Consider the following 27,767-nt stretch of genomic DNA (forward strand, 5'->3'; position numbering starts at 1 on the left):
AAGGTGAGGTAGGCTAACCAAATAATTGTCTGCGTTCCTTAAGGAGCAAGACAACTGTGAAGAGGGAGCAACTTTTGTTTGGCACAAGCACTGCACCATTTGATGAACAGAACATGCCACGGGGAAGCAAACCAATAGGAAAAGGAGCTTCTGGCTCTATTTCCCTCTTTGGTAAGTCCATGTTCTGTCAGCTGTCAGTATTGAGTTGATGGAGCAAAAGAAAAGACAACCTACAGGTAGTGTGAAAATAACTGGTTTCTAGAGTATTTTTTATTGTGACCACAGCATTCTGCTCCTGTCTTAAGGATAAACAACAAACCAATAACTTAATAAATAACACTCTCTGCTCCAAGACAGCATGCTAAAAAGAGGATGCTCTGGCCTGAATATTGACTGAATAATGCTTGTCAGTAAGGCTTCCAGGATGTACAGCTATCACAGTACCAGAGTGACCTTAATAAAAAGGAAAGGACTTTACTGTAGCTATGTAAAAGTAAATTATGCAGATACATGCAACAAAATAGATTTTTATTTATTCTTATAATTGAGCACTCAGTATTTCATTTTTTGTACAAAAATGGATGTAACTGTAACAAAAAGCTGAAGAGCTACACAGAACATAGTATGATTATATCGCCTGTAGCAGCTTCTTTCTTAATCCTCTTCCAAATCCCTTGCATACAAAGATAAATTCTTGCAATCCTGACATTAGGATTATTCTTGAAGTAAAACATAAGCCGTAATCTTTCTGAAGCTGCCTGCTGCTCAGAATTAGGGTTGAGTGTTTGAGCATATCCATATTGCAGGGACCCACTGGGGCTCATCCTGTGCACGATGGACTGCAGACAGCAGTTGCGCAGATGCTTCTTGTAAATTATCATTCACAATGACTTGGTCAAAGAACTGACCAAACTGAGCTTCCATTTTCTTAGCTGAATCTTCCATCTCCTGTAAATCTTCTTCCTGCAGAACACAGAATAAGTCTATAAAACTTTTGTGTAAAGTTAGTGTTGTGTAAAGAAACATACCTACATGGCATCTGCAGAACTATGTGAGCCATGTAAACAAGAGGTGAATAGATATTCAAGGTGAGGTTGGATGGGGCTTTGAGCAATCCAGTCTAGTGGAAGGTGTCCCTACCCATGGCAGGGGATTGGAAATAGGTTATCTTTAAGGTCCTTTCCAACCCAAACCATTCTATGATTAGGATAGCACCAGTGTACTTCATTTAATTTACAGTTTGCTATAGTAATGTACGCCTGTGCCACAGACTGCACCAAGTCTCTGAAACAAACCTGACTGCCACATCCTTCCCAAGGAGATACCTTGTGTCTCAGTATGCTGCATTTGCCCCAGGAAGGTTATTCTATTAATGAGCACTGGCAGAGGATGTTAGGTACTTGAGAGCCAAGCCACTAACACTTGTGTTCTCATTCAACATTCTAGTTCATTTCCCCATTGTTCATGTTTCTTTGACAGAACAATCATGATTCATTTCTATATATAGTTTATATAGAGGTCTCCAAAATGTTAAGATGCTAAGCTTGATTATGATTTGCATGGAAACAGTTGTGACAATGCACATTGTAAATACAAGAAACACATTTTCTACCAGCAGGATTTGTGGGTTTTCTATAAAACTTAATACAGAATTGATACAGACACTGTCATTAAATATGTGTGAAATAGCAATATATTCATATAACTATATGAAGATATTCGATTAAATTACTGAATGAAGTATATTCCTAGATTTGCAGTGCAAACAGTAAATGTGTATTGACTCAAGTCTTGTCACAAGATGATTAAAACTAAAGTATACAAAATCATAGAATCAACCAGATTGGAAAAGACCTTTAAAGATCATCAAGTGCAGCCATTGCCTGCCAAGACCACCATTAAACCATATCACCGAGGGCCTCATCTACATGGTTTTTGAACACTTCCAAAGAGTAGTTTGATTTTTAGCACATAGGGACTGCCTGCTCTTGCACCTTAAGGATTTCATTCTTCAAGAGCATCCAGCCTTCCTGGATCCCTTTGTCCTTCAGTAATGTTTCCCAAGTAATTCTGACAACCAGCATCCTAAAATAGAATCATAGAATAATAGAATCATGGAATGGTTAGAGTTGGAAAGGACCTTAAGATCATCAAGTTCCAACCCCCCTGCCATGGGCAGGGACACCTCGCTCTAAACCATATTACCCAAGGCCTCGTCCAACCTGGCCTTGAACACTGCCAGGGATGGAGCATTCACAACCTCCCTGGACAACCTATTCCAGTGCCTCACCACCCTAACAGGAAAGAATTTCCTCCTTATATCCAATCTAAACTTCCCCTGTTTAAGTTTTAACCCATTACCGCTTGTCCTGTCACTACAGTCCCTAATGAAGAGTCCATCCCCAGCACCCCTATAGGCCCCCTTCAGATACTGGAAGGCTGCTCTGAGGTCTCCACACAGCCTTCTCTTCTCCGGGCTGAACAGTGCGCCCTCAGCAAGTTTGCCGATGACACCAAGCTGTGTGGTTTGGCTGATACGCTGGAGGGAAGGAATGCCATCCAGAGGGACCTTGACACGCTTGTGAGGTGGGCTGATGCCAACCTCATGAAGTTTAACCATGCCAAGTGCAAGGTCCTGCACCTGGGTCGGAGCAATCCCAGGCACAGCTACAGGCTGGGCAGAGAAGAGATTCAGAGCAACCCAAGGAGAAGGACTTGGGGGTGCTGGTCGATGAGAAAATGAACATGAGCCAGCTTCAGTGTGCGCCTGCAGCTCAGAAAGCCAACCGTATCGTGGGCTGCATCAAAAGGAGTGTGACCAGCAGGTCGAAGGGGATGATCCTGCCCCTCTACTCTGCTCTCGTGAGACCTCACTTGGAGTAAATAGGTGAAACTCTAGCCTCCTCTTTCAAAAGATTTTAAAGCAAAATGCCTCAATCCCCTAGGTACAAATTACAAGCCTTCCACTTGAAAAGCAGATCTGGAGGGGGAAGAAATCCCAACAAGTAAATGGGAAAAGACAAGAATAGCTTAGATTTGATCCAAAAGACACACTATTTTTTAATTTTTTAATTTTTTTAAGAATTAACATAGTAAACTATATTATGTTCTAAACACACAATCCCAGAATAATAAGCAGTCCCTTTTATTCCCAAATCTCACCTTGAATTTCATGTTCACATAATAATCTGTAATGATCCTGGCATTTTTACGAGTCTGCCTCATGCAGCTTATGCTGGATGGCTTGATGAATATGATGTAGGGCTTTAATTCATGGGTCCGGGCTACTTGTATGCCCTGCAAATTAAGAGTAAAAAGAAGCTGAAGTATTTCAAGTGCATTCATCTCAGTTTCACTCCCATAAAAAGCCAGTTGTTTATAACATGCTGTTATCTCCAGACCTAGCAGTAATCTTTTTCAGGTACATCTACTTTAAAATGACCTCACTAATAATCCCTGGACCAGATGTTGTTAAGCAACTGTAGCATTCCAATCACTTAATTCTGCTTGGGAACATTATTAGGAGATGCTTTCAACCCCAGTGAGTGATGGGACATTGTCATTAACAGATCTCTACAATCAACAACATTAGAGATTAATCTGAAACCTGTTTTTTTAACTAATGGGAGTTACCTTTGGAAAAAATACACATTGAGTGCTCCATACAGGAGGAAAGCATCTTGCTTTAAGCAAGTATGAAAACTCATTTCTGTACCATTCCACCTGATAATGCAGCTGCTGACTTAGAAACAAATGAACTATACTGACCTGCACATACTGTAGTACCCACCTCTCAAGATCCATGCAAAGAATAATCTATTACAAATAAGCACCGTGTGCTAAAGTGAGAAAACAAGACAAAGCAACTAATACGGTTCCATTAGCTCAAGAATGTACCGAGAATTATTCTTACTTCCAGGAGACAGGAACTCTAAATTCCCTGCCCCTTTACAACTCACCTGTGGTTCTAAATCTATGACACAGATCTTCCCTTCATCGAGGACTGTTCGCACTGCATCAATACTGGTACCATACAGGTAACCTTTGTACTCCCCATATTCCAGCATTCTACAACAATGGTAAGAAAGAAGAAAAATGAAAGAGCGCTTTAATCTCAAAAAGGTTCCATTTAAGGATGAAATCTTCAGATGTAATCCGGTGACCAAGAAAATGAGTATAGAACACAATAAACACTGATGAACAGCCTCTGCCTTTGTTCTTCCCAGCTACACTGGCACAAAAATCAGAACCACTACAGTCTGACATCTTCAAAGCATGCATTTCATAGAGTCATAGAATAGTTAGGGTTGGAAAGGACCTTAAGATCATCAAGTTCCAACCTCCCTGCCATGGACAGGGACACCTCACACAAAACCAAGTCACCCAAGGCTCCGTCCAACCTGGCCTTGAACACTGCCAGGGATGGAGCATTCACAACCTCCCTGGGCAACCTATTCCAGTGCCTCACCACCCTAACAGGAAAGAATTTCCTCCTTATATCCAATCTAAACTTCCCCTGTTTACGTTTTAACCCATTACCCCTTGTCCTGTCACTACAGTCCCTAATGAAGAGTCCATCCCCAGCATTCCTATAGGCCCCCTTCAGATACTGGAAGGCTGCTATGAGGTCTCCACACAGCCTTCTCTTCTCCAGGCTGAACAGCCCCAACTTTCTCGGCCTGTCTTCATACGGGAGGTGCTCCAGTCCCCTGATCATCCTCATGGCCCTCCTCTGGACTTGTTCCAACAGTTCCATGTCCTTTTTATGCTGAGGACACCAGAACTGCACACAATACTCCAAGTGAGGTCTCATAAGAGCAGAATAAAGGGGCAGGATCACCTCCTTCGACCTGCTGGTCACACTCCTTTTGATGCAGCCCAGGATACGGTTGGCTTTCTGGGCTGCAAGCTCACACTGAAGCCAGCTCATGTTCATTTTCTCATCGACCAGCACCCCCAAGTCCTTCTCCACAGGGCTGCTCTGAATCTCTTCTCTGCCCAGCCTGTAGCTGTGTCTGGGATTGCTCTGACCCAGGTGCAGGACCTTGCACTTGGCATGGTTAAACTTGATAAGGTTGGCATCAGCCCACCTCACAAGTGTGTCAAGGTCCCTCTGGATGGCATTCCTTCCCTCCAGCGTATCAACCGAACCACACAGCTTGGTGTCATTGGCAAACTTGCTGAGGGCTCACTCAATCCCACTGTCCATGTCAGCGACAAAGATGTCAAACAAGATCAGTCCCACCACCGATCCCTGAGGGACACCCCTCGTTACTGGTCTCCAGCCGGACATCGAGCCATTGACAACAACTCTTTGTGTGCGGCCATCCAGCCAGCTCTTTATCCACTGAGTGGTCCATCCATCAAATTGATCTCTCTCCAGTTTAGAGACAAGGATGTCATGCAGGACAGAATTTTTTACTTCTTGTAAAAGAATTTACAATTTCTTACTTCTTGTTACAAATTATCTGTTTAGAGGTTGTGATTCTAGTGATAAAATGCTCATTTATATAGTACAAATAACTTCATAAATCAGAAGATCTCAAAGCACTTTAGGCAGTTTAAGGAGTGTAGATGAGCTGGTCTGTCTTTGGGGACTTACTGATGCACAGAAAGGAGGAGACACTGTTGAAAGTCTAAGCCCTTACAGTTCAGCTACTTCAGATGTCATCACTGCAGGGATTCTGCTATGTAGTTGTAGATCAGGAGCAGGTCTGACTCACTGCTCAGTTTTAGAAAGCAGTCTGGGTTCCAGAAAGGTTAAACCTCATAACTTAACAAGCACACGAAACGTGTTCAGGACTGGAGATCTCACTTTGTTTTAGAAGGATTCTGAGATTAATTGCAGAGGAACTTATTTGCAACTGAACAAACACATTTTTTGAAGCAATGGTCTCTAGTAGTTTGACCTAAATTTACACCAAACATACGTAGTAAGTACAAGTGGAGGAGCCCAGACTTTGAACCTAACTACAATAATGTCATGTCCTGGATCATGTTACATTTTAAGTAACAAAAGTGTAATTTATCTTTCCTACTTACCTGTGGCTATACACCATGTTTTCAAAAGTTTCCTTTGATACGTAGTGATATTCACGACCATTCATTTCATAACTCTTCTGAACACGAGTGGTGTCTGAAGGGAGATAAACACACACACAAAAAATTAACTGCAAGTAAATTGTTGTAATTTTATAAATGAAAATGTGACAACTTTCATGACCAAGTGTAAATCAGTACTTTCATAAGTAATAAAATGGGTTGTTTACACTTATTAATCCAGAGCAAAAGCCTTGTCTGCTCTACCGATTGCCCAGTGGCAACCTTGAAAATTAGCAGAGCACATCTGTATTTCTTGGAATAGAAGAGTGGTTTAATCCAAATATCTGATTCAAACCAATCAAGAACCGCTTTGGAACTGGTTGAACAACTGTTTTTACTCCTCTGATGTAAAACTGATTAAAGTTGATTCAGAAACATCCCACACATCTTCCTACACTTGCACCTACCCTGTAACTAGGATCTTAAGCACAAAAGAATTACTGAATTTTCGAACAGCTTCAGATTCATATATTTCCTGTTTGATTATCCAAATCACAAGAACCAAATAAGCACAGGTAGACACCGTTTCAGTTATTACGTCAGAAATTAAGCTGTTTAATTCTCATCTGAGACTAGAAGGCTAATAAGGAAAGCTGTAAAGCCTATTAAGCACCAACTTCTGTTTCCTTCATTCTCATATCTGATGGCTTAAACACTATGAACTTACAAGATACCTAAGAAACACTATTAAATCTAGGAAAAGCAAACAGAATATTAAACAAAATCATGCAGATAGTTTACTGTTACATAAAGCTGTAAGGATTTCACGAGCTATAATTTGAAAATACCTATGTCCGATTTGCCAAAATAAGGACAAAGATAGTATTTTAAACTAACCCTTATAAAACAAAATTACTCTGGCTTGCAGCACAGTTGAAAAAACAGCCATACAGCAAAAAGTGTATGAATACACAAAAGCAACAGGAAGGTATGTAACACTTCATAATCACATTTGAAGCAAATAGCAGGGGAAGGAGGAAGGACATTACATACGAGGTATAGCACTTGAAAACTCTCGTGGGTTACTTGCAATAAGCCTTCGCCTTAGCTCATTTACACCAACTCCTGCAGGACCTGAAAAGTTGGAAAGCAACTGATTACTGACAGAGGCACTTTTTGCGTGCATCCGCCCCCCCATTTCATAACCCATTGCATGCACACAGATGAAATGTAAGTTTCCCCAAAATGTACCAGAAGTGACTGAAGTATTTTGATTGATTCAGCGTACAAATCACTTCCCAGCAACACAGTCATACCCAGAATGCAGCTCAGCAACACTATTTTAAAGAAAAAAATTACCATCTAATAATTCTAGACTTTGAAAAGACAATGGATTTGCCTTTACCCAGTTTGCTTTATCAGGATCATTGAACACTGCAGAACAATAGCTTCCTTTCAGACACTATCATTAAACACTACTTGAGAGCCTGCAACCTTCTCAATACAGTATTCCCTATAGCAACCATTATTAAAGGCATCTTTTTACCTTTTCCTACTGCCCATGACTGAGCTTTTTCTAGTCTCCAATTTTAAACATTCTTCTTACCACTTCCATATTCATGCATTTAACACTGGTTGTAGAATTGCGTCCACGTAACCATGTTTTCTAGTAAGTTACAAATTTTTGTACTAGTCCCAGCTGAATCTAAAACCAAACTATTTCCCAAATATAACCCATTATCAACTGTCGTTCATAACTGTATAGTTTCTTCTAAGGGCTTTTTAAAACATTGTCTCAAGCAAAGAAGATGATATGTACATTAAACTTCAAAATCAGTAACAGAGTCAAATGACAGACACTCATCCTTGAAATGCTGCTTTGAGAACTACCAGTACAGTCTGCAATCAGTACAGTCAGCAGCAGAAACCTCAGTGGATCAGACCATGACTGATGGTTTCCCCCCCTCTGTTACAGGTTGTGAAATTTGCATAAGTAATTAACCTCTTACCCACTAATATAATTAGTCTGTTGCGGTCTGCAGGGTGCCGCTGGTACCTAACCACTTCTTCATATGGAGCTGCAAGTGCACTGTAACAGCTGCTGGGGCACCGAGTGTAACATGACTGCTGGTTGGTCCGTGATTTCCTGCGACACAGGCGCATACTTCTGCGGAAACCAGCTGTAATGGACAAAGACATCAGTACTAGAAATACATCCAAGATGCAGGCAACTAGTTCTTCAGTCTAGAGTGTCTCTAACCTACACAACATACTGCTTTTTTGAGCTTTCTGCAGGGCGACAGTGGATTTCATTGCTGCACTTAGTATGTCAGCTTGGTAGAACTTCTGAGCATGAAAAGACAGCTGAAGAGGAGTTCAGATTTCACTGAAAATCACTTGAAAATGAGCCCAGAATTGGAGACCCTCCACAGGATCCCCAAAACAAGCCAAAGAAGTTTCTGGCCATGTAAAGCAGCATGAGGAAACAGGTCAACTCTTTTTTGATGTTGTAGCTGATTCACTCTCCTAAAGCAAATCTGCAGCATTTGTTCCAGCTTCTAGAACGAATTCAAATATTTTAAAGGCCATTATGGTTTAGGAACATGGATAGGTTTGCTGCTTCACCTTAGCATCCAACTCTGAAAACCTCACTTTTAGATGTAGCTTTCTAATGGAAAACCCCATGATTATTCGCAGTGACAGCAAAATTAATCAAGAAGTAAGGGAAATCTCAATAGCCAGTCAAATTAAAATAGTGGTGGCCAGGTCTTAGTAGAAATCTAACAGGAAGAGAGATTTAAATGTAGACAACAGGTATTAGTAAGAGGAAAGAGACCTCCTGAAGTTTGGAAAGCAGAGTAAGTAGAATTCAATTCAGTAAGGTTTTAGATGAAATAAAGAACAAAGCAAGTAACTTCAGACAAGCAGTTAATCTAGGTCAAGTCCCAAACATCTTACTTATCTTTAGTCATTGCATACCAATAAAGACTCTTTGACCAAATTCACCAAATTCTTCATCCTCTAGAATATAAAGAACAAATACTCATGAAATAGTAATAATAAAGAACAGTAAAAGCTTAAGAGCTAGACAGCTAGCAATCCTTGATGAGCTCAGATGGAAAACAGTGTTTTAGTAAACATATGGAAGTACCATGACTAATCGAAGAAAAAAATCAATAATAATAATAATAAAGACACAATACTCCATAACGTAAAATATTCAAATATTTCACAGGACCAATGACCAACTCAAAGCACCAGTATTTCTGCAAGACAAAAATTAAACTTAGAAAATCTTGGTATTTTCTAAATTCTATTTGAAACTCTTTTATTATTTTTTTTTTAAATAGTTATAGAAGAAAAAAGACCTCCACAGAATTTAAGCTTTTCAGGTGACTGCTATCTTACAGGATTTCTTTAGTTGTAACATTACAATTATCAACAAATCAGTAGCTCAAAATCAGAAATAACTTATAACTCTTTCTGACTGATAGCATGCATCTGCTCAGATTTTTCAGGCAGAATTAAGACCCGATTTTATTATTCCTTTTTAAACTTCTTTGGATCAGTGGTATCTGTGCTCCACCACCCCAAACTAATCTCCTTCTTCTAATTCTTTCTGTACCCATTCTCATGCTGTTCTTTGTGAAGGCTTAACCATTCAGGTGAGCATTCTAAATCTCTGTATGTATTTTTTAAAAATTAGATCTCTCTTAGAAGGCTCAAAACCACAAATTTCCCAATAAATCAATGATTTAACAGTCAGAAATTAATTTATAGAGGTGATTGGTCACAAATAAGTACAGAAAAAACATGGCATCAGCAGGGTTTAGATTTCTCTTCAAAAAGAACTCCTAATTTTTGCCTAATTATGCATGGAATTGTCCAAACTGTTTATTCCATTTAGGGCTTGTTAAAGCAATAATAAGATACAGAAGACATAGACACAGCTTTAAAGGCAGTAATTGTTCTAAGGCAGGAACGTTAATTTGCAAAATAGGAAATGTTTCATCTTTTAGCACTAGATTCTTTGATTGATAGTTATTGCATAGAGCATGCAAGTATTAAAATCAGATATATCTTAGTTACTCTTCTTTCACATCTCTACACTCTTTGCTACTTGCACCTTTAAAAATGCAGTTTTATTTCTATATTTCTATATGTACTAACAACTCCCTGTTTATGACTATAGGAAGAGTACTTGGCAGAACACTGCTTGTTCAGAGTACTGTTCAGCTGACATATGCCTGCATTATTTCTATCTTCAGGTCTTCTGAGCCACCATTCAAACTGAGCATTTCTGCTTTATCTACTCTCTGTTCTATGGCATGTAGTGCAGTATGGAATCCTGCAAGGAACAAGCAATAAGTGCAGATAAATTATAAGAGATTAATGCTTACAGAAGACAGGGAGAGAAAAGTTACTATTACCTTCTTTAAGCTCCTCTGCACATTGAAATAGAGACAGACATAAACCAGTTAGTTTTGAGAAGACACTCAATATGAAGATTTAAAAAATAAAAATAATAAAAAAAAATCAACCAGCATCATCCAAGGTATTTAGGAAATTTAGGAAACAGGTACTGCAGGCTTTAAATCTAAAACATGCCTGATCGAGCATGAATTCTCAGTTTCCAAAGAAGAGACTCAGCTACAGCATCTATGTCAGTATTGTACTTGCAAAATACATCACACAGATACTCAACTAATGCTTAAAGCAAAATATAGGATAGCAAACATTTGCACCTTTGTTATTCTGACTGGATACACAGTGAGCTGACTCAGCACTGAGGAGGGAATAGGATTTGCAAGAGTAATCCCCAAGTGCAGTTATCAGAAACATTCTAGCCCGTAAATAAAAGGCTGCCCTCTAGACCTGCTGGTTGTCTTAAAGGCTTTGGGCTTTGCTTTAGAGGTGGAAGAGAACTAGCCACGTGTGGTGAGAAGATCTGACTGGCATGTAGGAACCTTGTGGAGAAGAGCAAATGTAAGGTGAAATGACATTTTCTCCACAAGGTACCAAATATCTCAAACAGGAAGTTTAGCAGTAGTAGATTTAGCTTAGTGGGGAACTGATTTATTTTAGAATACCTAATTTTTGCAGAACTCTGAATATGCTGTAAATAGGTAGCTGCACCCTAAAAAAAAAACAAAACAAAACCAAACAAAAAAAAAACCTAAACAATAAAACCACTCACAAAAAAAAACCCCAAACAAACCACATTTGTTTTTTAACCAAACAGCTTGGTTAAAACAAAAAAAGGCACTGATTGATTGTATGCCATATATAAATCATTCCTCCTATAAAAGCATTTCTCTGTTTTGTATGCCAGTCATACACACAATCAGGAGTCCAGAACAGCTCTCCTGTTTACCTTAGAGTAATGGAGGCCTGAATCCCCAGTGGCTATAGGAGCTGATGTTGTAATCCAATTACCTGCTGACATCAGTGCAGCTCCTGCTGTCACAGCTTGCGTGAGTATAACTGATTAGGATTTGATAAACAGATCTGATACCGATGCATGAGAGGAAACACTCTCTTGTGGGTAACAAGACAAAAACCTTATTACTTAAAATAATCAGAGAGCACGAGGATGATTTTAAGGCAACAAAATTTTATATAATGGCTTTGCAAGCCAGAACAGCTTCTAAAGCAAAAATGGAATTCTGTTTTCTGTCACCTGCTTGTTTTTAAGATACTTGACTGTACGTGCCCTTCTCACAGCAGAACAATAGCAAGGAATTTGGAGGTAGGTCAGAGGCACTTACCAGACTCAAAAGTTTCTTCATCTTGGTTACCAATCCAGATTGCAAAGATATTAAAAAAAAATAAATATCAAAATTTAGTTCTGTCTTAGTACAGAATTTCAGAAGAAAATCAAATTTCCAGCTCCTATCACAGTCTCATACATATTTTTCCTCTTTCCACTACGCTGAGGTGGCAAAATACAGCTCACTATACTTGAATTAACTGTCTGGTCTCTCTCCACCCAGTCCTGCAGGATCCCATCCCTCCATAAGACCTTTCTGAATTACCTCAGGGTAAGGAAGAATGAGCTCTGCTGCTCTAGGGAGCAAGCCAAGCTAACAGTCTTCACATATTCTATTTATATATAAAATTCTTGCTCAGAAAAAAAAAATAGTCTCCCAACATCAGTTTCTTGACAATTAATTGAGTGGGTTCTCCAAGACTACAATCATCTGTGGCAAAAACTGTGGTAACATTACAGCCACGGTCCAAAACCTGAATCAGAGAGATCAGATCTCATTCAGGGAGATATTGTTGGGGTGGTCCCTCTTTTAGCACAGCATTTTGCTGTAAGGACTGTACATGCATATAGCACATTTTAATACACTAATATAGGATGAGGTTTCAGGGTAAGAAAAAAAAAAGCATTTTCTACCAGTAAGTTCACTAGGAGAGTGAGTGTTTTTATTTGGGAAACAAAACGAGGCTTTAACTAGCTACTATCTTAAAGCAAATAGAATAATCTCAAGTGAATTCAGTTACCTGTTTCCACACACTTCTCATCAATCTGCATGTCATCCTCTACAACACAAGGAAAAAAGTAATCTGAATCAGAAAAAACACTGGGGAGGAAAAAAAAAACCTTACAGGCCTTACAAGACTGAACTCAGACATCAGAAAGAAAATACTTGAAACTCAGATCAGCTTTAGACTTCTTTAAGTATTTTTACCGTTAACTCCAACTTACTGATGTGCAAAAGGCTCTTCTAAAACTAGTGCTCTGAAGGGCTTGCAGCGGAGAGGCAAACATGTAGCTGGAATTCTCCCTTTGAAGTAATAAAAGGTTTAACATGGCTATTGCTGTTTATCCTGTAAATATCTATTTCTTAAGTATTATCATGTCAGAATACAATTTTCCACTCCCTTCCTTCTCTCCTGTAGCTTTAAAAAGTGCGTATCTTTCCAGTCTGCTTCGCTCAAGGAAGGAGTTTTGCTTGGTTGTTTTTACCACGATTTTTACAAGGAAGAAAAGGAAAAGATTGATTCAGCTCCTTCTCCATCCTGGAATCACATCAATTGACATCCCTGAAATGCAATCTCATGGGGTCATAATACTGCACTGTTTGTGCGTTCTGTTCTTGCGTGCCCCTCCAGATAGGACCAAATAGAAGCTGTTTTACAGGGCAACCGTCAACCATATTCTGCCCATACGTATCCTTTAATGAAAAACTCTCTCAGAACTGCTCAGGTCAGCTGCTGAAGATGGGAAAAAGAAGGAGAGGAAAAGAGAGGGAGGAAATGTAGCCTTTGCTTCCTCTTAGCAACCCACCGAAACTCCCAGCTCCCTACCAGATAATGCATAGCTTAAGTTTCCACTTCAAGACAACATAAGCTTCTACTATTTCAACTGAAAAAGGGCTTGATTTCAATTATGCTAAGCACACAAAATGCCAAGAAGTTGTCTTTCATTGACATGTACTGTCTTATTTCTGAAAACTTTTGAAAAAGCCTGTAAACCATGTGCTATATTGATTCCAGGTACAGGAATGCAGTGCTGTCCCAGACAGCACTGATGATTTCTTACCTTCTTCCACAGTGCTTACTGCCCACAGCATATCCATTGAAGCAGTTAAATGAAATAAAATTACAGTGAAAGAGAGACCCAGCTCTAACGAACAAAGCAATCAGTGCAAGAAAAATCCCAGGCAATGAAACACACTCCATCTGGGAGTTATCACAAGAGAATTGATCTTGTACTATCATAAAGAACCATAGAACAAAATGGGGAGAGAGAAAACAGGAAGAACATTCTTATTCTGGAAATGATTTGGCATGTTTACAGAAAGTATAGGCAGATGATAACGTTTCTGGATTATCAGCATGAATAAACTCATGGGCATCAGAGCTTATTTTACACCTTGAGGAAAAAAAGTTCTACCTTTCTCTCAGTAGTTCTGGTAACAAAGAAACATTCTAAACATATTTCATGGCACCTCCAGTGAAGAAGTTTTAACTGTGTCCTGGAAAGCCAGGCTAGTACACATGTCACCTCAAGACTCACGTCCAGTTCTGAGAGAACTGTCTCTTCTAGAGAGCACCTAGATCTTACAGACTGCAGGAGTTGAATTCATAACTTCTCTCAGTCAGATCCCAAGTACACTGGGCACAACTACCTCCACCATCAGTACTTCAGGTGCAACTACCATTAAGTATTCATTTTCCTGGGGATAGTTAACACACTTCTGAGGTGACAAGACAGCTCCAGAAACAATGTCTTTGAATTAAACTGGATTGTATGAGCTTCTATTTCAGTATCCCTGGAAATAAACCCTTTTATTTCCTGCTCTGCCATTCAAGTAACATTTCACTCACACATTGATGATTTGAGACAAAGATGGGGCTGGAAAGGCTGAGACCACCAGAATTCTCGCTGCTTCCTGCATAGAAATAACTTATTACAGTTAAAGAAACAAAACTTCCACAAACACATTATACTTCTTTCTGATTCACTGCTTAAACATAAGATCAGTCGATACTGAGCTGACAGAAGACAATAAGAATGGAAATATGAGTGGTTTAGCCTACTGCAAAGCCCTGAAAGAAAGTCAATATGCTACCAGAATGACTTAAAGGCAATCTCCAAATCAACAGCCCACAAGTATTTACAATATCCTGAGTTTACATATAAGGACAGGAACCATACTGTGGTCCAGACTCCTGGAAATAGAAGAGTACGCTACTGCTATGGACAGTACTGCTACTGCTATGGACAGTAGTATGTATCACTGCCTCTGTTACTATACAGAACCTCTTGCAACCTCAGTCAGAACCTAGTTTCATTTCAGCTTTCATTTCATTTCATTACAGACCACAGCTAGGTTTACGTATAGTACAAAATTAAGCCTATAATCCACAACTGTGGGGTCTTGTGTTTTTCTTAGGACAGACAGGACATATGGTTAGAGTATCGTACCGAAAGTATGTCACAGCAGCTTAGGTACTCTAGTTCAGAAAGCATGTAATATAAAAATAATGGTCTCTCTAAGCAGAAAATAATAGTCAAGGAATCCCTATTCTTCCTTGAGCATATTTTTTTTGCTTGTGTTTGGGGGGTTTGTTTTGGGGTTCCCTCTCCCTCCTCCCCTATTCTTTTAATTGGGTTCCACTAAGTTTTGACCAAAGCTGCTACACTCCCATCAGATGTCTTAGCAACTAGCATAGAGACTAGGTAACTGCTGTGCGCTTCTTAGGCATCAGTTTAAGATAAGGTGCTTTCAAAAGCTTGTTCTCACATAGATACTCTTAAAGGAAGGAGAGCAAGAAGTCAGAGAAGAGGAAGAGGAAATATGTGTGTCAGATGCCACTGAATCATACTGCTAAATAGCTTACAAAAAAATTTAAGTAGCAAAGTCTGAATACCAGGCTAATTTTTAAACTGGGACTCACAAAAATTACAACTTCTTTACCTTTTAAGAAGATGATTTGAGGGTATAAGTCCAGCACAGGCACTGAGATCTGAAACTTTCCTGGCTTGCCACCAGAAAACATCATTCTGGTCCACAATCTGAAGTATTTCACCCTTCTTAAAAGGCAAACCTGCATCAGCACATGGTATGCCAGGATCTTGCAAGGGCCAGTAATCTGCCATCGCTCGCACATAGAGCTGGTAAAGAAATTATACAAGAATAACTGGAAGCCTTGTTTAGGAATGAGTGGAAGCCTTGTTTAGAACAGATAGAACATGAGCTTTATAATCACAGGATCAGATATTGACATGTCAATTCACAATTATTCATGTTTTTAAAACCAGATCAAACCCCAAACCTTGTCTGTTCTTTAAAGGAGAAAAAAAATCCCATACATTGTGAAAAGAATTGACATTCAACCTGTAGATCACACTGAAACTGGCTGCATGACCTTTAATACAGCTACATTTCAGCTTAGTATCTTTACTGTTTCAGCAAGAGCATATTGATGCCAGATGAGAGGTCACCATAAAGGCAATTAACACTTCAGACTGCAGTAAACTTCTAATCAACACCATTGCTTTGTATCACACCATTAGATGTTATTAGGGTAACTGCAGTAACAATCCAGAAAAAATAATGTCTCTTACTGTTGTTTGGTTGCTGACAGGCCGGTCAGAAACAGGAATTAATTTGAACATAATTGTCCCCTGAGACAGGGCCTAAATGATTAGAAAAAGAGTAGAACATTACTAATATTCAGTACAAATAACCAGACATTGGCAACATAAGCTTAACACTGCAGGGCTTTGTAGTTACTATAATGTCTATATTACAAATAGAATTTAGGTAGACAGAGTCTATGTGACAACACTTTTTTCAATGGAAACTCAAGAATGACAATTCAATGTCTTCCTAAATATTTTTAATTCAATGAGATACATTTTTTTAATAAATAATTTAATATTATATAATTTAAATGTTAATTCATATTAAACTTTTCTACTGAAATCTAATTAAATTAGCAGTAGGATCTGATTAGACAAGTGATGTAAAAGGGGGAAGAGAAAAAAGTTTAATATCCTAGTACAGCTTGTATTTCTTATGTCTGGAAATAGCACAACCGAGGAAATAACACATAGATTTGATACTGATTACATATAGCAATACCTTACTGACTAGCACTAACACTTCACAGTGAAAAGCCCTCAAAGGCCATGAGCAAAATGACAAGTAACAGTGACAGCTCAACAGACTTCATGTGACTTTTGACAACAGTAATTACCACTGCCCTTTATTGCAAGGTAAGTGATGTAGCTTGCAAGCTCCTTTACTCTGCTTTTATTGCATTTTATAAGATGGACTCTTATAAGAGCAGCACCTTTCCAGTACTTTCTTGTGAAATATTAAGTGGGTGGAGCTTCTAGAAAAAATAGGAATCAGTGAAGTCTGAATAAATCAGTATTTTTCCCAGAAGCTGCAGGTAGAATGGTCACATTCACAAACCAAACCAAGGGTTAGATTTAATTCTGGTGTCCTGTATTCTAATTCTAATGAGTAGTTGTGAACTTCTTCCACAGTAAGCGAACAATCTGAACTTTGTGTTACAAATTTCAGACTTTCTCCTCTAAGAGCACATGTGTGTGCACATGTGTGTAAAAGAAACAGCATACAGTTAAGGTACAAAGTAGAAAAAAGATTCAGTACCAGAATATTGATAACTTGCTCAGGCTCAAGTCCCTCAACAGGAACTCCATTTACTTCTACCAGTTTGTCTCCAGCATACAGCAACCCTACAGTGAAAACAAGGATGAAAGCAGCAGCAGCAGTTTTATCACGGCATGGATTATCTTGGGTAGGCAAGGCATGAACAAACAGATGTACCACAGGTTTGGAAGTCAGCATTATAAGTTCCCATACACCAGGTAGGTAGGAAGATATTCTGGATTTAAGCTACATTGCCCCTGGATAGGACTGCAGGCTCCTGTGGGTCACAAGGAGCTTGCATGCTTCAGTTTTCTTATTTCCTCCCACCTCCCCCATACAACATGTTTACAACCTATTGATAAATTGCCTTAAAAGTAGCATCAACGTTTTAGTATATCTCAATTTCCCAAAGTAGTCTCTAGACCTATTCCAGCTAACCTCGTTATAGTAATAGACCATAAGAATTGGTATCAGACCCTTAAAATTTCTAGGTGCACTGGGAAGCTTTGGGACTCCTCTCTGCCTTCACAAAGTCTTCACAACATTGTTTACTTTTACATTGGCCTTCAGCTCAATTAAAAAAATCAATCAAACTAGCAACTTGATCAGCTATTGCTCAGGCAATAGCTAAAAGGAACTATTTCATAATGATTACAGTTCAGTGTTACTTCTGCTGGTTTACATTTTAGTTACATAAAATTTCCCAAGGAACATGGAACACATTCAATTCTAGGATGACAAAGTAGTAACACTTCCAAGGAAACTCCTTGGGAGATTGCTTAGCAACTAATACTGCCAAAGTATTCAGTAGACTAGTGCCAAAAGCATTACTATGTATTCCTTAAGGCCCGTTATCTTATAGAGTCACGGACTACTCATGTTTTCCATTTATCCATTAGGGAATGAGCTGCTGGTATTCATACTACACTGTAACTGGGGATATTCCTGATCAGTATCTGGACTGATGTATCCAGGTATTGGTGCCAATACACAACGAAACTGGATTTGTACTTCAACTTAGTCTCAAGCATAACACATTAATATGAAAATTAATGAATAAAGCCAAATTGCTGCAACATTTCACTATTTACAGTGCTGTCCAACCTACACATCTTCTTGCTCTATAATGCAAGGCTAATTACAGAAGCTAAGCTATTATCTTACTTCAGATATCTTATTTCAAGTTAAACAGTTTGTATCACTGCTTCAAGTTACACATACCACTTCTGTCTGCTAGCCCACCGTGGATCACACGGGCAACTGTTATGTCACCTGTTATCTCGTGGCGCTTTATGGTGGCACCCTGGCAAATAAAAACAGAGAAAAAAACACACTCATCACTGAAGAACCCCAGTAAGTTTCCTTTCACATCACAAGTTTAATCTTTGCAATGACAAAAAGGGACTCAAAGTTATAGCCTCCTTAATACCACACAGATCTAGTGATAATGTATCATTATTAGCACTAAGTCTTCAACTTTCATCATGATAAGATGACCGCATTGACTGTAAACAGTCTTTTCTATTTCAAATGTTATAGCAATCTTTTCCCAAAACAGATTAGTTAAGCTATGCAATGTTTTGTGCTTAGAAACACAAATGATTTCTATAGCACCTTTCAGACACTTTCTTCCCTCCCTATTTTGGCCAAGGGAATAGCTCTTAATCTAATTTGCATTTTCATTATATGAGAAAAACATCTGCCAAATGTTCAAGAGCTGAGTGGACAAAGCACTGTGCAGGGCTAGATGGTCTCCTAAGGTCCTTTCCAACCTCAGCAATTCCTGTGACTCCATTAAGAAGTGAGCAAGAGTGCACACAGTCTCTGTGACATTCTTGGAAAGAAACCAGTGTGCATGTGATGCATTATAAGTGCTTGTGCGAGTTTAAGTAGTTTGTCAAATATCAGAAAGCTCCCTCACCAGAGGCTGGTTGTTCTTCACTAAGCAGACAATCCTCATGGCTTCCTCATTTTCAGGTATGTTGTCTGGCAGTGGTGGAAGGGTTGGTTCAAAATCTTTCTGGGCTATAGTATCATGAGCAGAGAGCAAGGCCTGTGACAAAACCAAACCAACCAACCAATAAACCCATAAGCAAAGATCAATCATAAAATAGAACAGCTTTAAACAGTAACTGGTCAGAAAACAGAGATCGGTGAGTAAGTTACTGTGTGAACACAGATCTCTTTCACATGTTGTCATTTTCTTTCAAACTGTGAGCTTTACGAACCATTCCTCTCTACTTCTTCTGGAAAAACTTACAAAAGATGAAATGTTTCTGTTTGGAGCTCTAGGGTAAAGAATGCAGGTTTTGAAATTCCAAGGAAAACTTGGTTTTAGGTGTTTGCATCAAATGCTTGGAATTTAACTGTGTAATGAAACATCTCTCTAAAACATAGCCCTTAAATAAATTGCAACCCACTGGAGTTATTTCAGATACAGAGTCCACATCTGATTTCACAAGTAGGTTAGTTCAGGAGTAGAAAATTATACATCTTCTGGCTCCTGTGCCGATTCTTGTGAACAGCTGGCCATCTGTTTCCATTCTCACAGCAGACAGCTCTGGGAGCAAACTTCTTTCCTTATGCAGGACTTGCCTTTAAGTGTGGAGCACGCAGTAGCTGCCTTAGTTCTTTGATCTCACCAGACTGAGGGGCTTCACGCAGTAGCTCTACCACCTGATAAATACAAGAGAGAAAGCACAGAGACTGGTTCTGGAGAACAATTAATTTAGAAAGATATAAACTGAATTTGGGAAGAAAACGTACGAGGAGAGTGCTGAGCACCCCCAGGCTAAGTGACTCTGAGCATACCCATACAGTTTGCTCTAGAACTGGACAATACAGTAACAGCTGCACAATAATCCTGCTTGCACACAGGCTTAATTTAGTTCAGGTGCTGTGACATGCACTCTAATTGATTTATTTTTTTCTCCCATACCTCAATTGATTTCATCGCTGGTGCCAGTTTCTGGACTTAGTCATTAGCTTTCCCACTAATACAGAAATTTAAGAATTAATCAGCTATTATGATTAGAAAAATCCAAAAAGCTTTTCAAATTCCTCATGTCAAACTGCTTGATTGTAGCCATAACACTGAACCACCCAGGTACATAGCAATTAAAATACATAAGTAGTGGTTGAAACAATTTAGGTGTTCACCACACTCGCCAGGGTTCACGCAGTCTGATAAGCATGGCTGTACACATTTCTAATCCCCTCCTCTCAACACAGTAAGAGTTATTGGTAGACTGACAAAAGTGCAAAGAGGGAATCCTTCAAGTTTATATAGTGTACTCAGACCCGAGACAAACAACAAATGCCAGAACACTTATTTGCAGCTAAGTTGACTAATTCAATATGAGTTAAGTACAGCAATACACTCTGTATACACCATCTTACCTCACGATTCAATGTGCGTGCCTGCAGCGTGACAGGAACTGGTCTTTTTTCGAGATAGTGTTGGAGGCATTCATAAATCTATTGTATGCCATGACAGACAAGACAATGCAAAGATGATATGATCTTCTCACAGGATTATATAGAAAAATAAAACATACACATATTTCTAGGAATTTCCCAGTCCAAAGAGCTTGCATCTTAACCCCCAACATTCAGTGCATCTGGAATTGAGCCTATAACTCATTGTCTCTCTATATTATTACCCAGCTAGCCAGGTATGCTGGAGTTTTGAATTTTCCAGTGAGAAAAGCTCATTACACGACAACAGCCCAATAGTGTTATTTGTGTAGCTTGCTTCCTCTAGTTGCAAGCATGGTTAACAAAATAAATTTAATTTTAAACAAAATAAATGGCTGTATTTAAAATGGCCTTATGGAATTTTGTATCCACTGCAAGTTTTATTTCTTTAAAATGTAAAAAAATTCAAAATCCTTGTTACAGAAAAAGCAGAACTTGTTCATAATTTGTCTTAGGGATACAATTCTGCTCCATAGATATGATAGAGTTTTGACTGGTGTTAGTAACAACAGAAAATCTTAACTATACATCAGATCAGAGTGAGCAAAGTGGAAAAATGTAATTTCACAAGCATCCATGCCAACAAGTGGGATGTACTGCCATACAAAGATATAAGAAAAGACAGCTGAGCAGTGCTCCCCTGGCCCCAGTACAGACATGTAAAGTGGAAGAGCTTGAATGCCCAGGACATTATGAAAGAGAATAATTATTTTTCTTTAAAGCAAAAGTGGTTTGGTTCACCTTGACTGCTGATGTTGGGACTGACGTTAGGACTGCCTGCACTTAGTGTAAACACACATTTATTGTCTTGATATGGCAAAATAAAGTAACTATGCCCCAGAGATTGTTCTCCAGGAAGCCTCTGCCTTCATAGCTGAATATTACTTTACCTTTAAAAGTGCTTGCAGCCAGCGAGATCTGAGCAGGTCATATAACATGCCAACGCCATTGACATCCCTTTTACAGAGCAAACTCAGTTCTTGTAGCACTAGAGTCAGAACATGAGATACACCTGAGCCCAAGAAACAGAAAAGCGCAAGACACTTCAGTACAAAGAGAAGACCAACCAAAGCCAAACAGTGACCAGGCCTTTGAAAAGCACCTTTCCTCCATGTATACCTCCAAGAAATGCACTAATTTCTTGTCTGTCTTGCTTGTTTCCTGCAATCAGGTCTATTGCATAGTTTTATTTTATTATTTTATTAACCAGCAGGGGTAGGTCCATACTAGCAGTTCTTAACTGACTTGTGAGAAAAAACACACAGGGAATCTCACATATACCAGTCTGAGATCAAGACTGTACCTCATACTGAGAAGAGGTAAACATAAAAGGTTGCTTGTTCATTTGATGGGCTTTTCTACTGGGTGATCGACTCCTTGGGCCAGGAACCATCTGTTTTTCTCCACTCTTTGAAAATGCAGCCATTTTGTAGAACATCACTAACGAGGATGCGAATTCCATCCAAATACATACCACTGTCACAGACACCCAGAACACATCCCAAGAAAGGGCAAGAACCCTTCCTGTAATTAGAAGCAGCACTTGATCTGTTAGGAACAGTATCCAAATACAGCGGAAAACCAAAAAAACCCAGTGTCTTCCTAAAAATCTCAAAGAGGCAGAAGCTAAGAGGTGACAGATAGATAACACCTAACAGCCAGACCTAGATACAAACTGGATTTTTGTGAGTGCATAAAATTTAATTTCCCTCAGAAATGACAACAGATCATTTCTGATATGTGACACTTCCCCAGAAACAATGCTTACAACAGCAGTGATACAACACCATACCAAATACTAGAAGTCTGATTTACTGAGCTATAAGGGTTCTTAAAGAGACCATAGGAGTTGGATGCCTGACTCCCAAATGCATGCCAACGGAAAGTAAGTTTTCAACTCTTGTGTATTTTGCTAAGCATAAGCTGTCTCTCTGCTTTTTAGTGCCAAAGTAATCATACAATACCAGTGTAACCAGAGACTTGATATTTATTTGTTTACTCCATTAAAGCTGGCGTGTTTCAATAAGTAATACTGTAATACAAAAAAACATGTTGGCATAAAACCGAGACTAGGAGCTTCTAAAGGCACATCAGCCGAAGTCAAAATAGTAATTTCCTAAAGCTCATCCCAGCAGCCCCAGGATAGCTGAGTACTCTCTACTGCAGACAGTAACAGCTGCTGTTATCTAGTTGCTACAGCTAACCTAAACATGGAAGCCCTTTTTATTTCTCTACTGAGCACATTTTTTATAGCCATTGACAGTTAATTGTGTCCTGTATCAGCTCTAGGCCTTGTTACCAATACTTATGTGAAATCTATCTTCAACTTTAGTTTCACTGAGGTATTTTCCTTGTGCATGAATTTATACAGGTATTTGCCTGCTAAGTTTCTGCAGATGGGACTTTCACTTCAATCATCAGGCAGAACTATCCAAACTGGGAAAGCCTGGAAATACACCTCATTATCAGGAGCCATCTGTTTCTGGAAAGCAGACATCTAAAGCACTTACAAAAATCAAACTCAGTGAACCCTGATTGTGTGCCCCACAGAGAAATATCTCTCAAAACAGGTTTCTTAAAAGGATTCTTTTCTACAGGAACAACCTGCCTTTAGTGAAGACACTTAAAATATTTATCTTATTACTGGCTGCCTCTTTTTGAAATGACTTGGATTAATTATCTCCTCAAATGCTTCTCCTACATCAAGCTGGGCTCAAATAGACCAAGATGTTCCAGACAAAAGCACAGAAGATTTCCTTAAGCAAAAAAGTCCCCTCTTGCTATTATGAGTCGTTCTTGATGGAGCTGCAGAGACCCTTGATGGAGCAGCCAGAAACATATGCCTGGTATCCTCTTCTGTCACTCTCCAGATTAACTGCATACCACCACTAAACATCAGGAATAATTACAATGATGAAGTAGTAATACTTCTAGACATGTTCATCTCTCTCATAACTTAATGGAAGAAGAGCTACAGAGACCAAGGAATAAAACTTTCTGTCATTTATCTTTCTCTTTGAAAGAGATGCAGAAGTTATGAGTACCATTATCTTGACTGCAGACTGTTGGCACCTCCATCTTTTCCTTTATTCAAGGAGATTCCACCCACTTCTTTGAGTGCTGCATTCACACCAAGCAGGATTCACAAAGATAGATGCTGAACTAGAGAAAAGAGTACACTCATATCAGAATTCTGTCAGGTATTTTAGATTGATAAGAAAGCAGAATTTAAAAGAAGGGGGGCAACCACTCATTGAAGTGCTCAACATGTTGCAAGAATGAATTAGATGCACAAGTCCCACCTGTAACTTCAGTTACCGACCAGCACCCAAAATGCAGACAAACTTCAGTTGCAATACATTCTATTTCCTTTATGGAATTGTCATTAGGTTGCTTCATTAAGCAATCTAAAACAACGAATGATTTGATGCATCTTCTGTTCCAGCTTTTTAAGAGCACTACCATGGAAAGTTGTCATGTTTTAGACTTTTAAAGCCTCTTTTACATCAATATAGCTTGGAAAACAATACTTGAGAACATATTACATTTAATTCTTCTTGTTATTGACACTATTAAAGACTCTGGAGTTTCTAATGAATTGTCATTGAGCAAAGACATGATTTTGCAAAAAAATAGGGATCCCCATTTCTGTCACTGTTAGGAATTAGGGTCTTTGCAGGGTTTGTTCCACAAAGGTTTCCTCACAGTGAATTAAAACACAAAAAAACCCAAAATCCAAATAAAACCCTACACATCTTACCTTACTGGTATCATCATCTCAGGCAATTTATAATTGGTTGCTGCTTTTAGAGATGGAGCTAAAGAAGCTATTTGCTGATCTAACACAACCCTCTTAAATTTTCAGTCATTGTAAAGAACAGCATATACTACCTTATTTTGGTCTTTAAATTTTAAAATAGGAATTTTTAAGTAAAACAGGAAGCCAACACTTATGCTAATTAATGTGGAGCCATTTTGCACTGAACTTTTTGCATGTAAAAAATAAGCTTTTTACATTTTCTTCCAAATTTCTTCCCTCTCTTAAAATTCTGTGGTAACGTATCACTAACCCACAACGTTCCCTTAGACTAAAAGAGGGGGAAGCTCTCCAATCTACTGTCAATAGGAAACAACACAGTACAAGATGACTTCAGAAAATCCTCAGGACTCTTCTTGGCAAACAAGTATGGAAATTTCCCAGGGAGCACTGTATGCTGCCTTTATGTCCCAAAGCATCAGGAATCTGTACATGAAAACTCTGAATTACTTCAGCATCTTCACTACATCCTAGTTGTTCTAATTTCAAATCACAGTTGATAAAGGTTGGAAGATATGTCATGACTACCACCACTGTAAGATGATTCTTAACAAGTTAAGTATTTAAACTGGTCAAGAGATCATCAAGAGATGATTCAGAGTACAAGTTAGAAACCAGTAACATCAGGTATCTGAGCACCTCAGCCAACAGCAAACCACAGCGTGACACTGTATGCACAATGAATGTTTTACCAAATTATACTAAATAGAAAGTAGTTTATGTCCTGGGTTAGTAAAGCAAAAAGGCAGCCATTTTCATCTAGATTGTTCTGTGTTCAGAAAACATCAAAGGTATGAGCAGGAAAAGTATTATCTTGATCTGCTTATAAAAGCAGAAGGCATTACTGTCACTTTTACTGAACTACTTAATACTTATTTTTAGAACATGCTTCCTCTGTTAAATAATAAAACTGCTTTCAAAAGGCAATGGAAATTAAGAGAGGGAAAAATCCCTCCAGAAGTTACAAAATAATGGTTCAAACATTTTATTACTGAGTTTTGATAATTCATCTCAAGCTGCCTCTATAGGTTACTCACTGATACATCTTACTTGAAATTCTAATTCAAAGATTGCTTTTAAAATTACGATTTCCTCTTTCAAAGACTAACAGAAATACAGTTTGATCCTCCCCCAATACCCCATGCTGCAGGGGTTTGAGCTGCAATTGTTTTGTGGGTTTTGTTTTTCAATAGTCTGAGTTCTTTTCCTTTAAGAGTTTGCCTTCCCCTTTGTTAAGCTTAGTTGATCTACCTAATGATGGATTTAACAAAGCAGGCCATGTAAATCTAGTCACAAATACCTGTTTCTTAATTACCAAAGACATTAGGGGTAGGACAGAAATCTTTACTGTGGGATGGTATAGACATGGGAAGAGGAATCCCTATGTTGCAAAGTACATTCAGGACAGTGGTGCTCATGGCTTTCACTAAATAAGAGCAATATGAAAACACAAGTAACCCTCAGTTTGGGTGATCTCTGTCCGTGTCCCCCCACTTTTTGGCACCTAAAAGTCTATAGCTTCAGATTCAGTTGCAGAAGCATTTACAAAGAGAGAGCACTCAATTGGCAAGTTATATCTTAAAATGAAACTTTGACAGCTTACCCCATAACCTACACTTTAGAAAACCCATTTCCTATTATTTTACTAATTGTAAAGCTTCTCTTTTATAAACTATGTTCTTTTCAGATCTTTCAAGAAGACAGACCCTGCTGACATCTGTCAGTTCCCATGTACGACAGCTGTTTATTTTGCTTTTACATAGTCTACACAGACGTCCAACAGCATACTCCTAATTCAAAAGCCTCATTACAGTTTTGTGGCAAAGGACATTTGAAAACAAAAGCAAAGAGCACATTCAAAGATTTCAGATGTACCATAAAGGAGCAAGCTCCTGAACTATACGTTTTATTTCACACACTAAAAGTCCAGTCTTTTTTAATCTTGCCATACACATGCCTCAAAAAAGACCCCTCCTCCTCCCCCATCGCCCCCAAGGAATAAATGAGTAAAATCCCTATTATAATATAGCTGTGTTTTCCGGCACAACTTCCCTAACCCTTGTTCAGTTTCTTCAACCAACTCACACTTACAGTAACTCCCCTTTCAAAGCCCAGTCCTCTCCAGAATAAACCTCCAGTTATTTCCAGTCTAGATCTGGCTTTCCCTATGTTTCGTCTTATTTACCTTTGAAGCATCAGACTGCATGCCCTTTTTAAGTAGGTTGGGACCCTGCAAACACATATAGGGAAACATGTGAGTCAATAAATATTTCCAAAAGCTTTTTAGTTTAACTAATTAAAAGAAAGTTGAAGACCCCCAACCTCAAAACAGGCTCAATTTCCTTTTTTTTTTTTTTTATAGAAGTCTTCTCAAATACATACCAAAACCTGTCCTTCCTCTTGAGATAACTGTAGTGAAATTACCGTAACCTTAAAACTTGCTTTGTTGAAGTAGTGTTGTCTACCAAACTGGCACATCACCATATTCACAATTAGCATTGCTTATATTCTATAACAAAATAGGGAAATTGAAAGAAAAGATTAAAAGACCTAACCCCCAACCATCTCCAGAATAGTCTTAAGAATTTACCAAGGTCCCTTTCAGCCTTTGGGAGCTGGATCATTCTTCTTGGCTAGGATAGATGGTGCACAGCAGTGACTCAGAACGGGAAGGAACTAAACCGAAGCAAGCAAGTTACCCTGTTGCTGTCAAAGAAAAGAGTATTCTACAGTCTTACCAAACAGTTCTTTATAAACGCACCCCTGAGAATCATCCTCCAACAAAAGCCATAGTTCCTGGAGAGGTGCTAAAATACTTCCTATACTGCTAAAATACTAAAAATAATGTTATTCTTTTAAAATGCTTGTGAAATTAATTCACCCCCTGCTCCCTCAGAGCCTCATGGCTTCTGGTATTCACTACTACTACTGCTTCCATTGAGAACAAATGAGGGATTAACATGAGTGTGTTTAGAAGTTTTAGACACACTGTCTTGAAGGCTGACTTCAGATTGCCAAGAAAAACTGGGAAAGCTACTGAATTCTAATTGCTTGCCTTTTGGGGTGAAATCCTCAGGTATAGCCATCAGAGAGCTGCTAGAGTCAACAGTAAAAAGAGTTAGAAAGCCTTCTATCCATTGCTGCCTTTTTAAACTGCAGAGTTTATGCTCACATTGACAGCAGCAGCATTTAAGCATCAAAATCTAAGTTCTAAACAATACAGCTCACCTCATTCATAAATTAATAGCTGTTTCATATTTTCATGTAACAAAAGGAAAGCAGCTTCCAAC

General features: G+C 38.8%; 1 protein-coding gene across 1 annotated transcript; it reads right to left on the bottom strand.

Moving 5' to 3' along the window:
• Positions 1-511: 511 nt before the first annotated feature.
• MPP4 (MAGUK p55 scaffold protein 4) lies at positions 512-23,753 on the bottom strand. Its single transcript, XM_061377695.1, has 21 exons — positions 23,705-23,753; positions 21,551-21,672; positions 20,583-20,660; positions 19,779-19,859; positions 19,105-19,236; positions 18,405-18,486; positions 17,184-17,269; positions 16,127-16,198; positions 15,477-15,673; positions 14,383-14,447; positions 13,595-13,612; positions 12,553-12,591; positions 11,811-11,831; positions 10,473-10,487; positions 9,022-9,063; positions 8,052-8,222; positions 7,096-7,176; positions 6,043-6,136; positions 3,960-4,068; positions 3,163-3,297; positions 512-963 (listed from the first exon to the last, which is right to left on the bottom strand). The coding sequence occupies exons 1-21, from the start codon at positions 23,736-23,738 to the stop codon at positions 772-774; spliced, it is 1,866 nt and encodes a 621-aa protein (XP_061233679.1). The 5' UTR covers positions 23,739-23,753; the 3' UTR covers positions 512-771.
• Positions 23,754-27,767: the final 4,014 nt, after the last annotated feature.

This window comes from Neopsephotus bourkii, unplaced genomic scaffold (assembly GCF_033783945.1).
Source record: "Neopsephotus bourkii isolate Nb327-2 ecotype Australia unplaced genomic scaffold, CSIRO-AGI_Nbou_v1 NB_196, whole genome shotgun sequence".
Lineage (NCBI taxonomy): Eukaryota > Metazoa > Chordata > Aves > Psittaciformes > Psittacidae > Neopsephotus > Neopsephotus bourkii.

Bases quoted from the DNA above. Each gene is read 5' to 3' on its own strand.
- MPP4 (XM_061377695.1), bottom strand. From the start codon at position 23,738: ATGGAGGTGCCAACAGTCTGCAGTCAAGATAATG. The intron at 20,661-21,550 runs GTAAAGTAATAT...GGCATACAATAG, and splicing joins GGCTGCAAGCACTTTTAAAG to ATTTATGAATGCCTCCAACA. The intron at 964-3,162 runs GTGAGATTTGGG...TGTGTTCTGCAG, and splicing joins ATGTGAACATGAAATTCAAG to GAAGAAGATTTACAGGAGAT.